The sequence below is a fragment of the Lissotriton helveticus genome, chromosome 1_1 (assembly GCF_964261635.1).
Source record: "Lissotriton helveticus chromosome 1_1, aLisHel1.1, whole genome shotgun sequence".
Taxonomy (NCBI): domain Eukaryota; kingdom Metazoa; phylum Chordata; class Amphibia; order Caudata; family Salamandridae; genus Lissotriton; species Lissotriton helveticus.
In genome coordinates, this window is record NC_136057.1 from 1,100,430,241 (window position 1) to 1,100,448,677 (window position 18,437).

Sequence of the window (18,437 nt, forward strand, 5' to 3'; positions counted from 1 at the left end):
GGCAATGAAGCCCGGCCCAAACCCGAATTTCGAGAGGGCCACCCACAGGTAGGGCCATTCGATCGTGTCGAAGGCCATGGTAGCGTCGAGAGAAACCAAAATGGCTGGTTCCGTAAGCGCCCCAAATCTCGCGAGAACTCCATGGAGTCTACGCAGGTTTAATGCAGTGTTGAGGTGCGGGATAAAGCCGGACTGATCCGGATGGATCAGGTCTCCGATCACAGTGACCAATCTGTTTGCCAGTGTCTTCGCCAATATCTTGGGTTCGGCGTTGAGCAAAGAGATAGGCCTGTAAGAGGCACAGCGGTCCCGAGGCTTACCTTCTTTAGGGATAACAACAATGGTGGCAAGCCGTTGGTCCAGAGGAAGGGAGCCCGATTCCCGGGCCTCTAGAAACATGTCCCTTAAATGAGGCGCCATTTTGTCGGGCCGTAGCTTGTATAGCTCGATAGGCAAACCATTGGGGCCCAGCGCCTTACCCGAACGAAGTGAACGGATCGCCACTGCGATCTCATCCACAGTGAACGGGGAATCCAAGAGGTCCCTGTCTAAATCAGAAAGGCGAGGCAAAGCGATATTCCGCAACAATAAATGAGAGTCTTCCTCGTCCCGATCACAGACCGAGGTGTACACAGTCTCAAAGTGGTCCGCGAAGCACTGAACGATCTCAACAGGGTCCGTGACACACTCACCATCAAGCCTCTCCAACACTGGTACAACACGATTCACTCTCTCCGTCTTATCCAACCAAGCCAACAACTTGCCCGCTTTATCACCAACGTCATACAATCGCCCCTGCTGCTCCCTGTACATCACTTTCGCTGCATTCGTAACAAGAGCCTTGTAGTCCGCCTGTTTCAAAGCAAGGGTGTGCAACTTTAAACTAGATACACCAAGACTGAGATCATCCTCCAAGGCAGCAATCTCAGATTCCACCCGCACCACCTCCTCTGTAGCAGCCTTCTTCGTAGCAGCAATCAGGGATAAGGACTGCCCACGGATCAAAGTTTTAAAGGCCTCCCACAACGAGACAGACCCCACATTTTCGTCAAAGTAATTCTCAATGGCTTTAACAAGGCTGGAACGAATCAGGGGGTCACGAAGATACCACGGTTTAATCGTAGCTACTCTGCCCTCGGTCCCCACCCCAACCTCAAAGCGGAGCCACAATGGGGAATGATCTGAGATTCCCCTAGGAAGTAGACGAAGTTCCCTGATAGCAGTGGACTGAACTGCGGGCAATAAAAAATAGTCAAGCCTGGACAAACTACCATGGGCCCCAGAATGGAAAGTGTTTTGTAACTGCGTGGGGTGCAGCAACCTCCAAGCATCAACAAGCCCAAAGGTCTCCAACAAGTCGCTAAGCCACATGTGCGCCCTAGGCAGGTCTCTAGGCGGATGCCGGTCCAAAGCGCCAGAGACAACAGAATTAAAGTCCCCCCCATGATCAGAAGCCCTTCAGGAAGAGCCAAAAAGGACACCACACAAGTCAGCGAAGGTTGAGGTCTGTAGGCCAGGGGGGACATAGACCGAAAGTATGGACAAGGTCTTCCCCTCCCACCTCCCCGTGAGCACGGCGTAGCGCCCCCTATCATCAAGCTTGATCTCGTCAACAGCAAAAGGGAGGGAGGACCGAAGAAGGATGCCAGCCCCCCTAGACCCAGAAGTAAACCCCGCGTGGGCCACTAGGCGGTAGCCACATCGGTTAAGAGCCTTACAAGCGTTACCTATTAAATGGGTCTCTTGCAAGAGGACTATATCGGGGGAATGCCGCCTAAGGTACCTCAAAACAATACCCCGTTTAATCCTATCTCCCAAACCATTGACGTTCCAGGATAAAAGTCTCAACTCACTGCCCCCATCCCCAATGCGTGAAAGGAGCAAGACCCACATAGGACACAACAATCAATACGATGCCTTGTGAAGAAACAAAAACACACAAACACCCCCCCCCACCCCCAAACTCACCCATGACAAACCCCCCACCCTGCACCCCTGCATAAGACTAAGAAGCCACCCCAACTTGCAGTGTGCCTGTCGCCCCATAGTTAAACTAAACTACGCTAAGAACCCAGGAGGAGGAAGAGTCCCTGTTCACCCCCCGCCACCCCCGGGCAGATCAAGGTCCAATAAGTTCCAAGGACAAACTCAGCTGATACAGTAGACAAAAGTCCAGACGACGGGGTCCACCGACGAGGTCATCACTCGGCCGCACCTCCATCAGCGCCGCCAGGGTGTCCGGAACGATCCCGACTCTCAGGCAGTGTATCAAGCCAGTCACTGACATCACCAGGGCGGTCAAAAAAGAAAGTACGTTCCCGGTACACAATCCTCAGCCTGGTAGGAAACAGTAGGGAGTACTTCAAGCCCAAGTCTCGCAACCGCCTCTTGACACCTTGAAATCCAAGTCTCTGCTTCTGGACAAGTGGCGAATAGTCAGGGTAAAAAGAAATGGAGGCATTCTCAAATTTCACCGGTCCTTTGTCCCAGGAAGATTGCAGCACTGTGTCCCGATCACGAAAGTGGAACAGCCTCGCACTGATGGGCCTCGGAGGGGCACCTAGCTTAGCCTTCCCTCCGGGAACACGATGAGCACGTTCCACCGCAAAGAATTTACTAAGTCCCGCGGGGGCCAAGTGGTTGGATATCAGGTCTTCAACCAGGAGATCAACCCCTTCGGTCTCGGAATCCTCCGGAACACCAATAAGGCGTACATTGTTGCGGCGGGCCCTATTTTCGTAATCCTCAAGACGGCGAGCCATGAGGTCGTGTGAGGACCGAAGGTTACCAAGTTCCGCTTGGGCATCCGAGACATCGGTGACCAAACTAGAGGTCTTCAGGCTCAACGATTCCACTCTTTCGTTAGTTTTCGAAAGATCCGCTCTAATCAGCGTGATGTCGATGGCCACTGTGTCGATCTTAGTCGCCAGGGCCTCATATTGTTGCCCCATAGAGGCCTGCATGGCGGCAATGGCTCCCATAACATCCTTCAATGACGGATCCGAGGCCTCTGGACAGAGGGTCCTGGAAGTGTCCGAGACACGGCTAACAGCGCCGGGCGATCCCTTGGCATGTGCGTAGTGATCCATGGTGTTGGTCTGCTGTTGACCGCCCCGTAGAAGCGCCTTAGTCTTCCGCTTCTCGAGAGGCTGGCCAGTGGCCATCTTGGAAAGGGGACCCCGAAGGGGTCCCTGCGACCTGGTGAAAATGGCCGGTCGGAAATGTCCAAAGAATCAATAAGACCAAGTTCAGACTTCGCGGACAAAAGTAGACAGAGCCGTGGGCAGGCGGCCAGGGAACCCCACGCAAGAGAGAGAGCAACGGGCCAGTCGTGAAGAAGAAGAAGCCGCGCCCCTGCCAGTCGAGCCAGGAAACCGAAACTCAGGAGGGGCCGACCCTGCAGGGACCCTTGTGGCCGTTGTTGATCAACTGCTCCACAGCCCGTTCCAAATCCGAACCCCCGGTCCGCCACGGGGTGGGCCTCAGAAAGTAGAAACGGAGTAAAAGTGGACCCCGAAGTCCAATTTCGATTTTTCAAAGAGTTCGATGATCAGCAAGGATTAGCGAACAAAAGCTCGTCGATGAAATCAGGATGTAGCCAGGATAATCATGAGGGGCGGCACGGGTCCGGGGAGCTCTGTGCTCACGCGACCATCTTGGATGCCCACGTAGCTCCTCCTCCTGGCTTTACTTCTTATCCTAATTATCTTAATGTTAATTTGGCGGAAGTTTGTTTGCTGTATGAACAGGTGGTTCTAATTTTATCGACGCCTGATCCAATTTGTAGCCTGTGCTTTTCTGATGGCTCCACCTGGGGCTGTGTCCCCGGTGCAGGCAGCACACTGTGGTGGTCTTGTGATTAGCCCCGTTATTATTAATTCGGTGATGGGCACACGTACTCCGAATCGTGAGGACTTGCCATTATAGATTGCTCAGAAAATTGAGCAGCTGGACGAGTCTTCCTTCTTACTGGTCCTGTAGAGAAACACAGGATCCTTACTATGTGCTTGCCCAGTGGTCTTATTCCTTCTTTGGCAGACTGCAACACCTGGGGGACGGTGTTTGCCTCAGTTCATACACTTTGTTATGGAACCCCCCTCCATGAGCGTTTTTCAGCGCGTTCTTAAACATGCTACCTCTGGGCTTGATTTACGAGCTATATGCCTACCCGGAGTCCTAGATCCTCTAACGCAAACCTGTTAAAACCACCAGCTTTTATATAGGTCTGAAAAGGAGGATTATCGCTCGCAGTGATAGACTCCAATGCGTGGAACCTACTCCCTAACCAGCTCCATCAGATCCACTCTGAAACGCTTTTCAGGAAGGCCCTAAGAACTTGGATCTTTTTAGCCTCTGACGCATTATGCAGAACACTTATCTAACTCCTCCTTCTCTCCTGCAGCTACTCAGTTTTCTTCCAACTCTGGGATCCGCATAGCTCCCTGATGCTCCTTGGAGTGACAGTTGCGCTTTACAAGTGTCCGATTAAATTACATTACAGGTACAGGATGAACATGGGGCAGGTCCTGCCCTTGATCTGGGGATTAAATAATTGGGTATTTTTTCCCGTAGGCTCAGCTATTATTCTTTCTAATGTTAAAGGTGAAGAAGTGGCTTTAATGGTGTGTCAAAGTTTGTAAGCGGTGCATGACCTGGATTGGGAACGTGAGTTGCCGATTATAATTGCTGACGTTTATACGTCTTTTGGACACAATAATTTGGGGGTTAGACTATCTCCTCAGTCTCAGGGTAAGCTACCTCCTGCAAAGGAGGGACGTACGGCCTTTCCTGAAAAGACTTGGGCCAAAAATAAGCAGCAACAGAAGCCTAGGTCTTGTGGCCGTTCGCCGCCACCGTACGCTTCTGAACCTAGATATGATTTACGTGATCGCTCTAAAAGTAAAATACCAGAGAGGTTCCAGGTTCGTGATCCTCATTCCTTTCAGGAATAGTCTGATCAACTGTACGACCAAGGGGGAAGGTAGGATCACAGACAAAGCAAGTCCACACAACAAAAGAAGGACCCGCATCGCTCTTTTGATGTGAAAGTCAAGAGAGAGGAACCAACTCCATATAGAGTCCTGTTTCAGAACAATAAAGTTGCCGCTTTAACAGCGAAATATGCCACAGGCGGTGAGAACCCTCCTCCAGGTCAGGAGTTGGGCAATGACTCCTCAACAGTGCAGAGGAAGTTACCATAGTGCATCAGACACTCCACCAGTTTCTGTAGGGGAAAGCAACTGACACCTTTGTGACTGCTGAAACTGCGGACACTCGCATCGCATCACCCGATAGACTTTACCATGTAGAGATTCAAATTGAAGGTGACATTTAGACCACAGCTTAACATGACATTTTATTGGTGGAGTTTGATTGGCCTCCTTTGTTTGTTCTTGCTTGTCCTCGTGGCGAGGATGTGATCATTCCTTTTCACAATAGGTCCCTGATGAAAGTATGATATATATATATCAGACGGATGAAGAATTAAATCCCCATTTTCGGCGTGTGGGTCGCATTATCACACGACTCGCAGTTCTAGGCTACTAATTCAATTTCGGAAGGCGCACATTGCGTTTCTGGCTGTTCTTTTTCTTGGTTATGAATTGACCAATGAGGGTAGGGGTTAGGCCCCCCATTTTTTGCAGAAGTCTGCTTAATTACAACCTCCAACTACTCTCAAGAAATTGCAGTCTCTGCCAGGTCTCTTAAATTTTGGCAGAACTTACATTCCTGACTATGATCAGTGTATCAAACCTCTTAATGCTTTGATACACCTAACCTTTTCTACTTCCTCTTGGCTTCAGGAACGTACCGCTATTCCGTGCACTTTACAGTCTTGACTTATTTGCGTAGCAGTACCTACCAACTAGGTTGGATAATACAAATGTGGTCATTCTGATTCTGCCCGGAGCGATCGGTTTCACTTACGTGACTTTTAATGAGGGTGACACGGTTCCAATCGCTTATAAATCACATCTTTATACTCCTCGAGAATTGCGTTTTTCTTCTACTGAGATAATCTGACTGCCATGTTTCTCCTGTTCCTGCCTTAGAGGCAGTTATGAAGGCTAGCGTCCCTAATTCTGAAGCTCTGCATCCTCGTCGGATTTAATGGGCTATGTCACTGACATCGGCTGATGTCAGTTTTGTTTGTGACCCTTCTTTGCAAACACAAGAATTTGTTCAGTATGAAAACGCTCAACCCCTCCTTTCTTCAGCTCTTCCTCTTGATCAGTACAAATGTATTATTTACACTGATGGTTCAGCCCAACTCTAAGCAGGCTTATTCTGCCACTTGAGCTATTGTACGAACAAGTAAAAATTGAGTTTTTCACTCTACCTTAGTACATATGAAGTCCCTTGGGGACTGCACACCCCAATTGGCCGAATTACAAGCACTCTGTTTAGCTCTTGAATAAGCCGATTCTGAATTACTCACCTTGGAAGTGTGTGATTCTTTTCACTGCGTACAATCTTACAATTACAATTTGTTTTTTTGGAAACAAAATGATTTTCGGGATTTTAAAGGTAGCATAATCAAGCATAAAATGCTTTGGGTCCGGGTGGCTGCTCTTAAAGACCGTTTGCCACCGACACGTTATTAGGACATTGGGACATTAATGTGCTGGAGCGCACGCTGTTGGTAATTCGATGACTTCTATTCCGATGTTGGAATGAGCCATGCCCATATCCTCGCAAAACTTGGGAAGTCTGCACAGGACCATGGCTGGGATATGGTTGGCACGGCTGGAAACCACTTCCGTTACCACGAAAGGGGTAAAAGCTAGACTGGCCACGTGATGTTACTGAGAGGCCCAAGGATCTGATTCTGATGCACGAGAATCCTTGAAGCGTTCTAAGGCCAAATCCGCCTTCTCTCCAAAGAGACTAGATCCGTCAAAAGGCATGTCCATCAAATTAGCCAGGACATCGCCCGAGAAGTCAGACGTTCTCAACCAGGCGTGGTGCTGTTGATGAAAACGCTCTGCCCAGCGAATCAATCGTGTCAAGCCCATACCTAATTGTGAATTTTGCTGCATCTCTCCTGCCCTTCACTGCCTGGGAGAGTACGGTCCGGGTCTCCTCCCAGATCTGTGTCAGCACTTCCGCAACCGTCTTCCAAAGGGAGCGGGAGAAACAGTACAATAAGCATGTAGTATTCACTGACCGCAATGCCAGACAGAAAACATCTTCCCAAGTGCTTCCAGTCTCTTGGATTCCCTCCAGGCACAACAGTCGGCGGTGAGGGATGCCGATCCGACTGGGAGTCAGTAGGAATAAGGATGGGGCTGGCACTGCCGGTGGGCACTGGTGGCACTAACTTTGGGTCCGACGCCAGGGAAGGTTGCGATGGCATGGCCGGCATCGTTCCGTATTTGAGTCAGATCCCTGAGGCCACACCGGCGCCACATGATTTGAATCCTGTCTTTCTAGACACACTTTGGGAAAAAAAGTTTTTAAAACCTGTCAAAAAGCGAGTGAGTAGAAGCTCTTTCCGGGGTGTCGTCAAAACTGGCGCGGAAAGAAAATAACGGACGTCCGCTCGCCTGGGTGGCACCTATATAAGTGACAGTGACGTTATATCCGATGCCAACAACATGCTGAGCCGAATACAGCCACCCAATGGCGGGCAAGGAGTTCTGCTCATGCAAAAGTTTCCGGATCCCGGGTGATGCGTGTGGAATTCAAAGGTAAGGAATCTGCAGCTAGAAGTCTCTATCAGATGGGGAACAATAGTAATACAAGGTGAACTGTAAAGCAGAACACATACAGCCTTCATGAAAAGAGCAGTTTAGAATGGGGAGGGTTTTGTCGTTTTTTGTTAAATTCTCTATTAACTAAATGAAACTTCCCTTACTTCACTTTGCTGCTAAGCATTTAATAAAGTAAATCAAATCGAAAACAGTAACCAATTCAAAGAAATAACTACTAAGAAAAACAATTGTTCCCAATATTTTATATAGATTTAATGAAAAGCATTTCAGTAGATAAATAATTTATTCACATATTACAAAATTCAAAATCTTCAATCCATTTTCTTTTATCAAATTTCCAAATTCTATAGTCTGGTCAAAGAGCTGCATCAAATTGTCTCTAGTTTCAGGAAAAGTAGCTTCATGGGGATACACGACAGGTCAATTTGTCAATCGAGTCGTGGTAAATGCTGCTGTGTCACTTCTTCCATTGGCTGAAATTAACGGCACTGAGGCATTTTGGTGCACAGAATTTCGAGAACTCCTTGAATCGATACTTTCTTTCTCACTTAGTTCTAAATTCTTTGTTATGTTGTTACAGCTTTTCATACCCAAAATTTCATGCACTTCTTGTGGCAATTCCTATAAAATAGAAAAGTCAGCCTTTAATAGCGGTCCAATGCGTGATGACCAAAGCAAACACATTGTCGAAAAACACACATGACTAAAATCATTAGCGCATTTCTGGGACTGCTGAACTTCAATTCCTAGACAAACCTTTAAATCATATTTAAGACAAGCATTTGCAATGCAATAGGTCTCGCAGTTACGCAAGTTTGTGCTATTGGCATTCTAAATGGCTATGGCTTTTATTTTGCTTTTGGATTTTAAAAACAAAAAGAAAAGACATTGTTATTTACAATGGAAAGAGCTTTAACTCGCATAAATGCGAGACATATTGCATTGTAAATGTTTGTTCCTGAGACAGCTTGGCACACACGGTCTACAGTGAAACAAACCCCCTGAACCTCATTGGATCAAGTCGTCAGTTCTACTGCATGTGCTAAACTGCTATACCAACAACTGCTCTGATTGGATAAGGCTAGTTTCAACTAAACAACCATTAAAATCTATTATATTGGGTACAGTGTCGATGGAGACAGACACAGCAGTAATACATATAAACGCAAATTGAGGGTGAGACTGCAGGAAGTTTGTTGGTCGCTAGTTTGGAGAAGGTGGAGGGCTGGGAGAGGGGGCATTTAAAGCCCCATTTTTAAGACTCGCCCTTTGAATTTAGCTTTGTACCAGCTGGGCCTTTGTTGCTCTTGTAGCCCAGGGCCATGTGCTCTTCTGCAGCTCCCCGCCAGTGTGGATAAAGACATTGACTGTACACTCTAACAGTGCGATCAATATACACACTCATGCGAGCCCCTCCCTGATGCCCTTCCCCGCCCTATTCCCCAGGGGTCGGGAGATTATCAATTAGTAACTCCTGCTGTTCCGTTTGCCGAGCTTGATGAGCAGAGCAGGGGTTAATTAGGTTTACATGCATTTATATTTAAATGCTACTAATTTCTGATTTAAAAACCACAGTAAAATTTGAAGAAAACGTAAATAAATGCACAACAGAATAACAATCCCGTTTAACAAGACACGAAGGAAACACATATTAATGGCAACTTGCTCTTCAATTGCAATAGCTTCTGCTATGGTTAAAGTTACAGAAATCAGGATCACGATTGATGTTTAAAAAGTAAAAAAAAACAAACAAAAAAAAAACAGCACAACATTCAAATGTTCTGCAGAAAATCGAGTTAATCGACGTTGACGTCAACATAGTATTTGAGGAAACATTGTGAATTGATCGATCTCTGTTGAAATCTGACTGCTACCTGAAGCCACCGGCTTAAACTGCAACTCAACATTTCATCCTGCTGACGTCTATCTAGTGAGGTTAGGGAAACAGTTACTTATTAGAGAGACCTGGGCTGCTATGTCAGTCAGGTGGTGGAGGTGGAGCCCACCGCATAGATAGCGTTGTTAAACGAGTGCTGCTATAGTTGATGACGGATATTTGAAGCAGTCGTGTGTATCTGGCAAAGGTTTTCAAATCATTATATTGGTTTGGGAATTCCGGAGCTTTGAAACGGGTAGCTGCTATTTTTTTTATATTTTGTAGTTAGATGCGATCTAGAATTTAAGAACCATTTCCCACATAACGTACAAATCTCCCCTTTGCAGATGGTGCATGCTGGACGTGTAGCCTGATGTTAAATTATGTCAGATAACCAACTCTGCGCGAGGGCCAGGAACCAGTGGCTCAAGTCACAGAGCATGGTAAGGAGGCAGGAGCACCTCCGCTCGCACCTCTAGCTGCTCCTCTGGTCGCTCCAACTGCAGAGGCTTTCCCAGCCACAGGGCGGGGGCCGTGACGTGCAGGACTGCAGCAGGATGGGTGAAGCCAGGCCAGGCAGAGTGCAACATTTGGAATCCACGGCTGGGCTGCTAACTGCCAATGCTGCTGGGGGTGGATGTTGGGGATTCCACTGCCGGAGAGTTTCAAAGGCATTTCTAACAATGGATCACTCTGTGCCTCTCCCCAACTGGCAACCACGGTACAAACACAGTACAAGTGAAAACAATGGTATTGGGTTATTCATGGTTCCCTCCTTTAAAATCTAGCAGTGGCTGCCGAAGCTCACGCCCTGTGAGTGCTGGGGGGCGCAGCCCTTTTTAAAGTTAAAGCGGCATGGCATGCTGTGTCCCGCGAGTGCTGTATGGGCGCAGCCCGTTCTTAAAGTGAAAGTGGTGGGGGCAACAAGCTCTAGCCATTGCGGGAAGGCAGCCGCTTGTGGGGCCATGTGTTTCTAATTAGGGTGGAGGCGCACACTGCCCCCCGACCTCTCAAAGGAAAAAAAAAATCAAGATTGTTTTCCTTTGAGAGGTCGGGGGCAGTGCGCTCCTCCACGCTAATTAGAAACACATGGCCCCATAAAGATAAGAAAGTGCTTTGCGACAGCAGCAAAGCAGACAACCCTGTCCGTATCGGTCAGACTAAAACCTCATTTCCAATGGCTGGCCACTGCTTAGCATAACCGGTGACGCCAGGCAATAAAAACGAGGGGCGGGGTTTCAAGTTCCCTTCTCGAATCTACTCTATTACAATATCTCTCACCCAGCGAGCAGCGCTTTGTGCTGCACTGCCAGGCGAGACCTAAAAAACTAGGGTAAAAGTTCTAATAGTGACTACGTAAATCAGGACATGAATGCGCACAGCAAATAAAAAACAGGCGCCTCCACGCAGCACATGGTCTAAATATTTGGCAGCGAGATTTTGGAAACGTGAACTGTGTAGTAAGCGGGTCATCAGAATAATGCAAAGGAAGCTCATTGTATAATCATGGGAGTTTGAAAGAAATTCAACAATTTGGGCAGTCTCGAGTACTACATGATTTACAGGGTATTGCAAGTCACTGAGGTGTTCTGTGACCATACAGAGTAATGAGGCAGACTGTAGAGCAATGTATATTGCATCTGCTCCTGCTCAGTGAATCTCAGCCTTACTCTTTAAAAACTGCGTCATTCTCAACTAATTAGCCTTCGAATTCCCAAGAAATTCATTTTATTAACACATTCTGCCTTTCATGGAGATAAATTAGAAGAGGAATTAGAAGAGGTGACGAATATACTTTTTTGCTGTAAGCTGAGAGCTCCAGTTTGTATTACCCCAGTAGCATCCATTCCTTGTGCACTGGAAACCTCTGCTTGGTGGATCATAAATCCAGGTTAGCATCAAGGATATGGATGTAATTAAGCTGATCTGGCCTACTGTTCTTCTCTTCATTAATCAGTTCAACTTCTATACTCATCTTCTCAATAATATACAATGACTAACCTTCTCTGTAAAACCTTTCTCTAGGCATCCAGTGAAAGATCCAAGCTATCATACACTGGTGTCCATGTAAAGGGAAATTACATCACTACTCTTCTAATGCACACATGGCCTCACACATTTAAAGTGGCAGGCCATCACTGAGCTGTTTAGAGCATACATTTTACTCTGATCACTATCAGGGTGCACCATGCAATGCCTGTTTCTATGCCCCATCTCTATTCCCAATCAGCTCGTATCTGCTCCTCTTTTCCAAGCCATTCAGACAAAATGTAGTGATGAGAAGCTTGGTGATATTGTGCGAGTTCTGGGTACGGAATTCCACCCTCTGGTTTAAGTCTGGTTGGAATCTGTGCTGGTACACTCTGCTGCCTGCTTGTTCACATACATCACTTCCTCTTGGAGCACACACATTTCTTCATTAAGGACCGGGTGCACCTGGATATGATGCAAAACCAAAGGCAAAATGGTAAATTTAAGTGTTACAATTGTTCCCAACCAAGACAGGGATCTATTATGTCCGCCTCCCAAGTCTCTTTAACTCATTTTAAAAGGTGGGAACAATAGTCATCTTTCCTTTAGTCAAGCTAACATTATGCAGCTCTCATTAACCCAGATTTGCATTGTGAAGCCTAAAATTGCCTGAAACAGTCTGGTTTCTGAACCAGTGAGGGATGTTCCCCGGTTGGTCAATGTCATTAGAATGCCATCAGCAAATAAGGTCACGTCACTATCAAACACCCTTTTGGCATTCTTTGAATCATTCAATTTTAACTCATGCACTTTTCAAATGGCTGCCCTAAAAGGGCAAATAGGAAGGGAGATATTGGGCAAAGCTGCATGCCCAGCAAATCAGATGTTTTAAATCCAAGAGGAATTATTTTCTCAGTACTCTATTGGTCAGATGTTGGCAGGAGGGAAATAGACAACTTATAAAGGATTCAACAAACCTGAATTTGACTATTACTGCCTCCACATATCTCATAACAGCCTTTACAGCATTACTACCATCACTGGGACTTTAATAATGTATACAACGTTCCCAAAATTATCTACAGTTTATCTGTTCTACATAATAGCTAGTCTAACAACAAGATAAGGAAAACTATCCTACTGGGCAATATTTCCTGGTTCTGTTTAGCATCAGTGTTGATTAGAACAAATGACCTATAAGATACACAATGTGTTTTACTTTTTCCTCAATATCCAATGAGGGCACCTGTTACTTCTTTCAAAATAAGAGATTTAGGTGCCATTATTTTCTTGAAGAGAAATATGAGGGGCCCAACAGTGCACCTGATAATTCAACAGAGACATGCCCCTCTTCTGAAGGTGCTTTATTAACTTTTATTGGAGAAGCTATGGCTTTTATCATTTTATCCTGCTGAAAGCTCGCCATTTTCAATTTCGTTTTCTTTAGGTTTGCCATGAATACTGTCTGAATTTGATGAATCAACAGATTATACTTGTAGATTTTGATTAATATGACACTTTCTTTGGATTTAAATTAATGCATATTTTTTAATAGATCTTTGACTTAAGATCTAGAGTTGGAAATGTCTCTAGACTGTTTCTCCTTATATAGTATGATTTAATCTTAGACATGAGCACCAAGCCCCTTTTATGAACATAAAATTATTCCATATTGTGGATTCTGTAGCTGCATGACTGAAATTACATGTTTTCCAAAAGATGCCTCATAATCACTCCATTCTAATGGAATACCAGGTGTGTTTCAGTACCTAGTCTTCAGACTCTGACGTGCTAGCTGGAAGCTAGCTGGTCTCCTACGTCTACTCAGTGCCAAGACGCCCATGGGCAATCGCGTGCTTTATAAATCATAAATCAAATCAAATCAAATGATACCCCTTTGGGAGACAGCCACTGATACCTCACTCATGCATGATTGAGGACGGTAATGTTGCCGGCACTTTATACTCTGGGACACAGTATACCCATACAAATAAATTATATTCCAGAACAAACGTAGGATAGAAAGTAGAGTCTAACACCACATCTACATTTAAGCTCACCGGATGCTACTCCCACTTCTATGGGTGATGAATGAAATCTGTTCACATCTCATCGTCAAAAATGTAAGTCTTCTCCTGTTTCCTCACCAGTAAATTCAGGGCAGAATATACTTAAAATAGTGTTGTTTGTTTGTTTTTTTGCAGACATAATAAAATAATTGTTTAAGCAATCCTTGTGTAACAGTCAAATTATTACCCTGCTTGTCTGTTAACTGGCTTTGCATTAGCAAAAGGAAGGGAACTGTATGGCTATTCTACATTTTTTTCTTTAGCTAGGTAAAACAGTTCAGAGATGTGTAAAAAAACCTCTTGGTCATTTCTCAGCAAGCAGTTCTCGGGAAAACATGCTATTCTTTGGAAAGAAATCTAAGGTGCTTGGACGACAGTTAATTCTCTTTGTGTGAAACATGATAATTTTAACCATCTCCTCGCCTCAAACAAAGAATTCTGAATTGGTCCAACCTCCAGAGAGGGCTTCTCAGCATCCTCATCACATAGTAGCAAACTTCCTCGTACCCAGTAAACCAGTCATATATATTATCTCTGCAACAAATTCAAAGGAGAACAACTTGTCAACTTCCTATCCATAATCATTCCGGATCCCTCCCAGTGTTGTGCAGTTTGTGCTCTGGAGACACAGGCATAGTAGCGAAGACCAGAGGAGCATATAGATCACATCAAAACTGGGCAAATAATGAGTGTGTCCAATTCCTCTGCACAGTAGCCTTCACATTCTACTAGGTTTTGATCAATGCTGCTGCCCTGATGGGAATTTCCCATTCATTTTACACAGTGTTAATCAGCCAACCATTTCCAGGAAGATATTCCAAAGTTTTTTTTTAATACAGTTTACTTCCTCTCCCCCACTACACAATGGCAGCAGTCCTTGCACCTTGTGAAGCAGAGTTCATTCCTGTGTATCATACCCAAGGCATTCTGCAGCATATGCACCTGAGTCTTGTGAAAGGTAACACTCATCAAACTTCACCCATAGCTTCAAATCACCTGCAAAAATACTTCCTTTTTAAATATGAAAAGATTGGGACATCTCGAGATTATGGTGACTCTTGAACTCTTAAACACGTCATTCAAGTTGGAAAATGTTGGTGGAAAAATGATACCACCTCAGTCTCTAAGGCTCCAGAAATATTTCTACTTACCCCTCACCCACCCTTCTGTGGCTTGCTTTATCATAGGGTTCCTTCTTACCCCATAAACAGGGTATATGGAATTGGCTACAACTCCCTCACAGGGGAGGAGCTCTTAAGATGGGCAATCTCTTTGTGGGCAAATAAAAGGGTGTGTGTACTGGGCGCAGAGAGCACTGGAAAATGAAATGAGATTAAAACTACCTCCAGTCAGATTCTTCATTGTGTTTACCCTCAAAATGTTGGATCAATCGTCCTCAACCTAGCAAACCCAAATACATCTACAGTGGACAAGAAAGTTATAGCCCTGTTGGATCTTGCCAAGAAGCCTCAAGTTGAGGCTTTTACACAACTTTTTGACGGTTAAAACAACAATGGATCTTGGGTTACCAGACCATTATTTGTATTACATATATTTTTTTGAAGAATCACGTTTGCAGAGTGAATAGGTCATAGGTCCTTATTAAAGTATAGACACAAGTCAAAACTGAGAAAACTTTTGACTGGGCTAACCGGGACTAACTGTGGCCAGTTTTACGATCTTTGTGGACTCTTTTCTGCTCCTTTGACTCGTATGTGTCTCATGCCTTTTGAGGCTCCCCGGCTGTAATCTGATAGAATGACTGTAACAATGAACTTAATAATGTGAGATCATTAAGCCGGGAGAGGAACAGAGATGGAGATATTGCTGAGGTAGAACCGCCCACCTGCTCTCTCCTAGCTTTTGGGTAAATCCTCTGGTACAGAGACCCATAGAAAATGTCACCACCCGTAACATCAACGGTCATATAACGGGACCATGGAGGTGATGGCAGCTGGAGAGTTTGACGCTCGCACTATTCAGCAGCCCAAGCTATTCTCCCTACACCGCTACAGCACAGTCACCATAGAGGTTACTGGAGGGCTCATGCCGTGGCCTTGGCTCTACCCATGGGCAGCTACCTTTTTGGCTTCCTGCCTTCCTTTTCTGTCCAGACACCGCCCATCAATCAGATCCAGTACATCTGGAGAGGCAACTGGTGAATCCCTATGAGATGGTCAGTCGGCGAGGTGAGCAGGGTGAAGTGCTGTAGGGGAGTGAACTGGTGACAGGGCATGGTCAGCTGGCATCTCCTCTGTGGCTTGTGGTTTGTGATAGAGCCTGAGAGGATCTGGCCCTTGAGAACGTGAAATTTGTGACTCTCTACAACGTGCCACTCCCTGCATTAATGGCATACAAGGAAGCTTTTTAGTAAAACCTCATTGGGTACATATGTCAAGCCCTTTTTACGAAAAGTAACAGAGGTTAAATTGAAAATTTTCCATAAGATAAACTTGACTGAGTGAGCAGAATTAAACCAGCACATCATCAATCTTGCTCAGCAATCCACTTGCATTTTAACCTTCTTGTGTTTATGATAGCTATAAGTCACAGTCATGAGCTTTAGTCCTTGACACGCGCTTTTGCCTTGACTACTGTCGAAAAGGCATCATCAATCAGGGAAAGACCCAAAGATTGTGTTCTCAGAAGGAGGTCACGGAGACTACGTCAGTGGGTGTCTGTATGCAAAAACAGTGCAGCAACGACAAAGTGTTCATTGAAAGCTAGAAAAGAGGGGACACTACAGCTAGTGCTGTATTTGGGCACTCAACTGCCCAGGGAGGTAGAGGAGGTGGACCCAAAGCACGTTATGTGTACTCTCCGATCCAGCAGCACAGACTGGGCCAAAAACAAGGCCCATCTGCACTGACAAAGGCCGGGCCACTCCTTTTTGCACTGTTGCCGAAGCCTCCTCTGCTCTAATATATGGGCAAGTGTGAGGCTGCGAGAAGCACTTGTCCCATTGATAAAGGTACAACAATTGACAGCTTCTTGCAGGGAGCTGTAGGGGTTAGCTCTCTTTGGAGGCAAGTGCCTTCCTTGCCTGCAACAGCCATGAGAAATATGGACAAGCGACTCAGAGAACAAAAAGCAGTATTAATCCCACAGAACTGTCTGACTTACTTTCTTTTTCTGAAGTTTTACCATCACCGCCTCATATTTTGCCTGTTATCAAGCCAGCGGTTAAACGCAAAAAGAGGGGTCCTGGTTGAACTGATTAATCAGCTAGTGAGTCTGCCAAAGACACATTAGTCATGGACCACCCCCCTTGAATCACACAGCTCTGTTAAACTGGGCAGATGAACTTTGCACCAGAGTGAAGAAGATTATGTAGGATTTGTTCCGCCAAGTCTATGATAAACTTGAGTGCATAGATGCGAGTTTGACAAATGTGTTGTCTATTAACAATAATGTTTCACCTCCAACTTTAGGCAGACACTGGTCTACTTCTGATATGCCCATAACAGATTTGTCCCAATCAAAGCCTAATTTGGTTAACAATTCCATTGTTGATCAGTTCTGTCAACCTATAACCGTTACTAAAGAAAGCTATAACACTACTGTTAATGTGGTACCATCAAATGGAAGAGAGGACCCTGGAGCTCAAGGACTATCTACAATTCCTGGTTTCTCTGGTCCTAAAAAAAGTAATGTACCTGGTTCTATTAACATACCACCATCCGCATGTCCTTTTGTCCTTATTCTCGCTAATGTGACCCTGTTGAAAGAAAGGCAGTCATCTACTGGCTCTCTATACACAAGGGTTTTAATTTGCGCAACAAGAACCAACTTCTCTGTAAGAAGGGTTGCCCCATGGGCATGGTTTCAGCACGACCAAGATGGCTGTGCTGTGTTGAGCTTCGGTGGACACGGGAGCCTTTATTCACCGCAGGAGGGCTCTAGTGCTCGCCCGACAAGGGAGGCAGGTATGTGCCTCCTGCTGTAAGTCTGGTGAGTCGCTGAAGCCTTTTCCAGAGCTCTGTGTATTTCTCCTTCATGAGCGACCGGCCCCGGGGAATTTTGCCATGCAGTGAGAGGTCGTGCCCACCATTATGGAATGGGGTGGGCACGTTTCCTCACAAATTTCCTCTCCTAGGCAGTTGTTTGTGGAGCTTTTCGTGCTCCTAAGAATGAGACTTAATTTTCATTAACTAATTACAAAAAAATTATGCCTTGGCTCCCACAGCTGTCTCTACTTTATGTGAGAAGATATTTTTATTCAATATCTTTTGATGTGTGCTCTAATTTTAGTTTTATTTACTTCAGTTTTTTCTGAGCATAGTTTATTCAGTTTTTTCTGGCCCTTTAATATATTTTGCCTGGCATGAATCTCCTCTTTTAACGATTTTTGTCAACCGGTTCCCCAGTTTGCAACCATTTCTTCTCCATTATGGGGAAAATACAGAATCTTAAACTTTTGTGTAACTCAAACAACGTTTTATTATCAGATTTGGACTCTAATCACAAAGATGTGGATGACACAACTTCTCAGAAACCTGAATCTCACTCAGATACCATTCCTAAAACCTTCTCATGTAATGAAATGCCAGAGAGTTCAAATAAAGGAACTAAAAAAGACCCTTCTTCACCAGTGAAGCCTGCGTCTACATCTATGGAGGTTATACTATTAGAAATGCGTGCATTAAGACCATTTATGGACGAGACTACTAACACAGCTTGATGAGAAATGGTCTTCTCTAGAGTCACATGTTTTAATGGTAGAGCAAAAGACTGAAAGTCTACAGCAAGCAATTCTACACATTTGACTCCTGGAATCTGATATATCTCTGCATAAAAAACATACTG

At 45.3% G+C, this 18,437-nt stretch overlaps 1 protein-coding gene across 6 annotated transcripts in view; it reads right to left on the minus strand.

The window, feature by feature from the left end:
• Nucleotides 1–7,937: 7,937 nt before the first annotated feature.
• Nucleotides 7,938–18,437, minus strand: part of TBC1D15 (TBC1 domain family member 15) — a 607,052-nt gene continuing 596,552 nt past the window's right edge. For all 6 annotated transcript variants that reach the window (XM_078678245.1, XM_078678222.1, XM_078678231.1 and 3 more), the window contains one exon: nt 7,938–8,336. In XM_078678245.1, the coding sequence (XP_078534371.1) occupies nt 8,136–8,336 (201 nt within the window). In that variant the 3' untranslated portion in view covers nt 7,938–8,135. The remainder of the gene's footprint in view (nt 8,337–18,437) is intronic.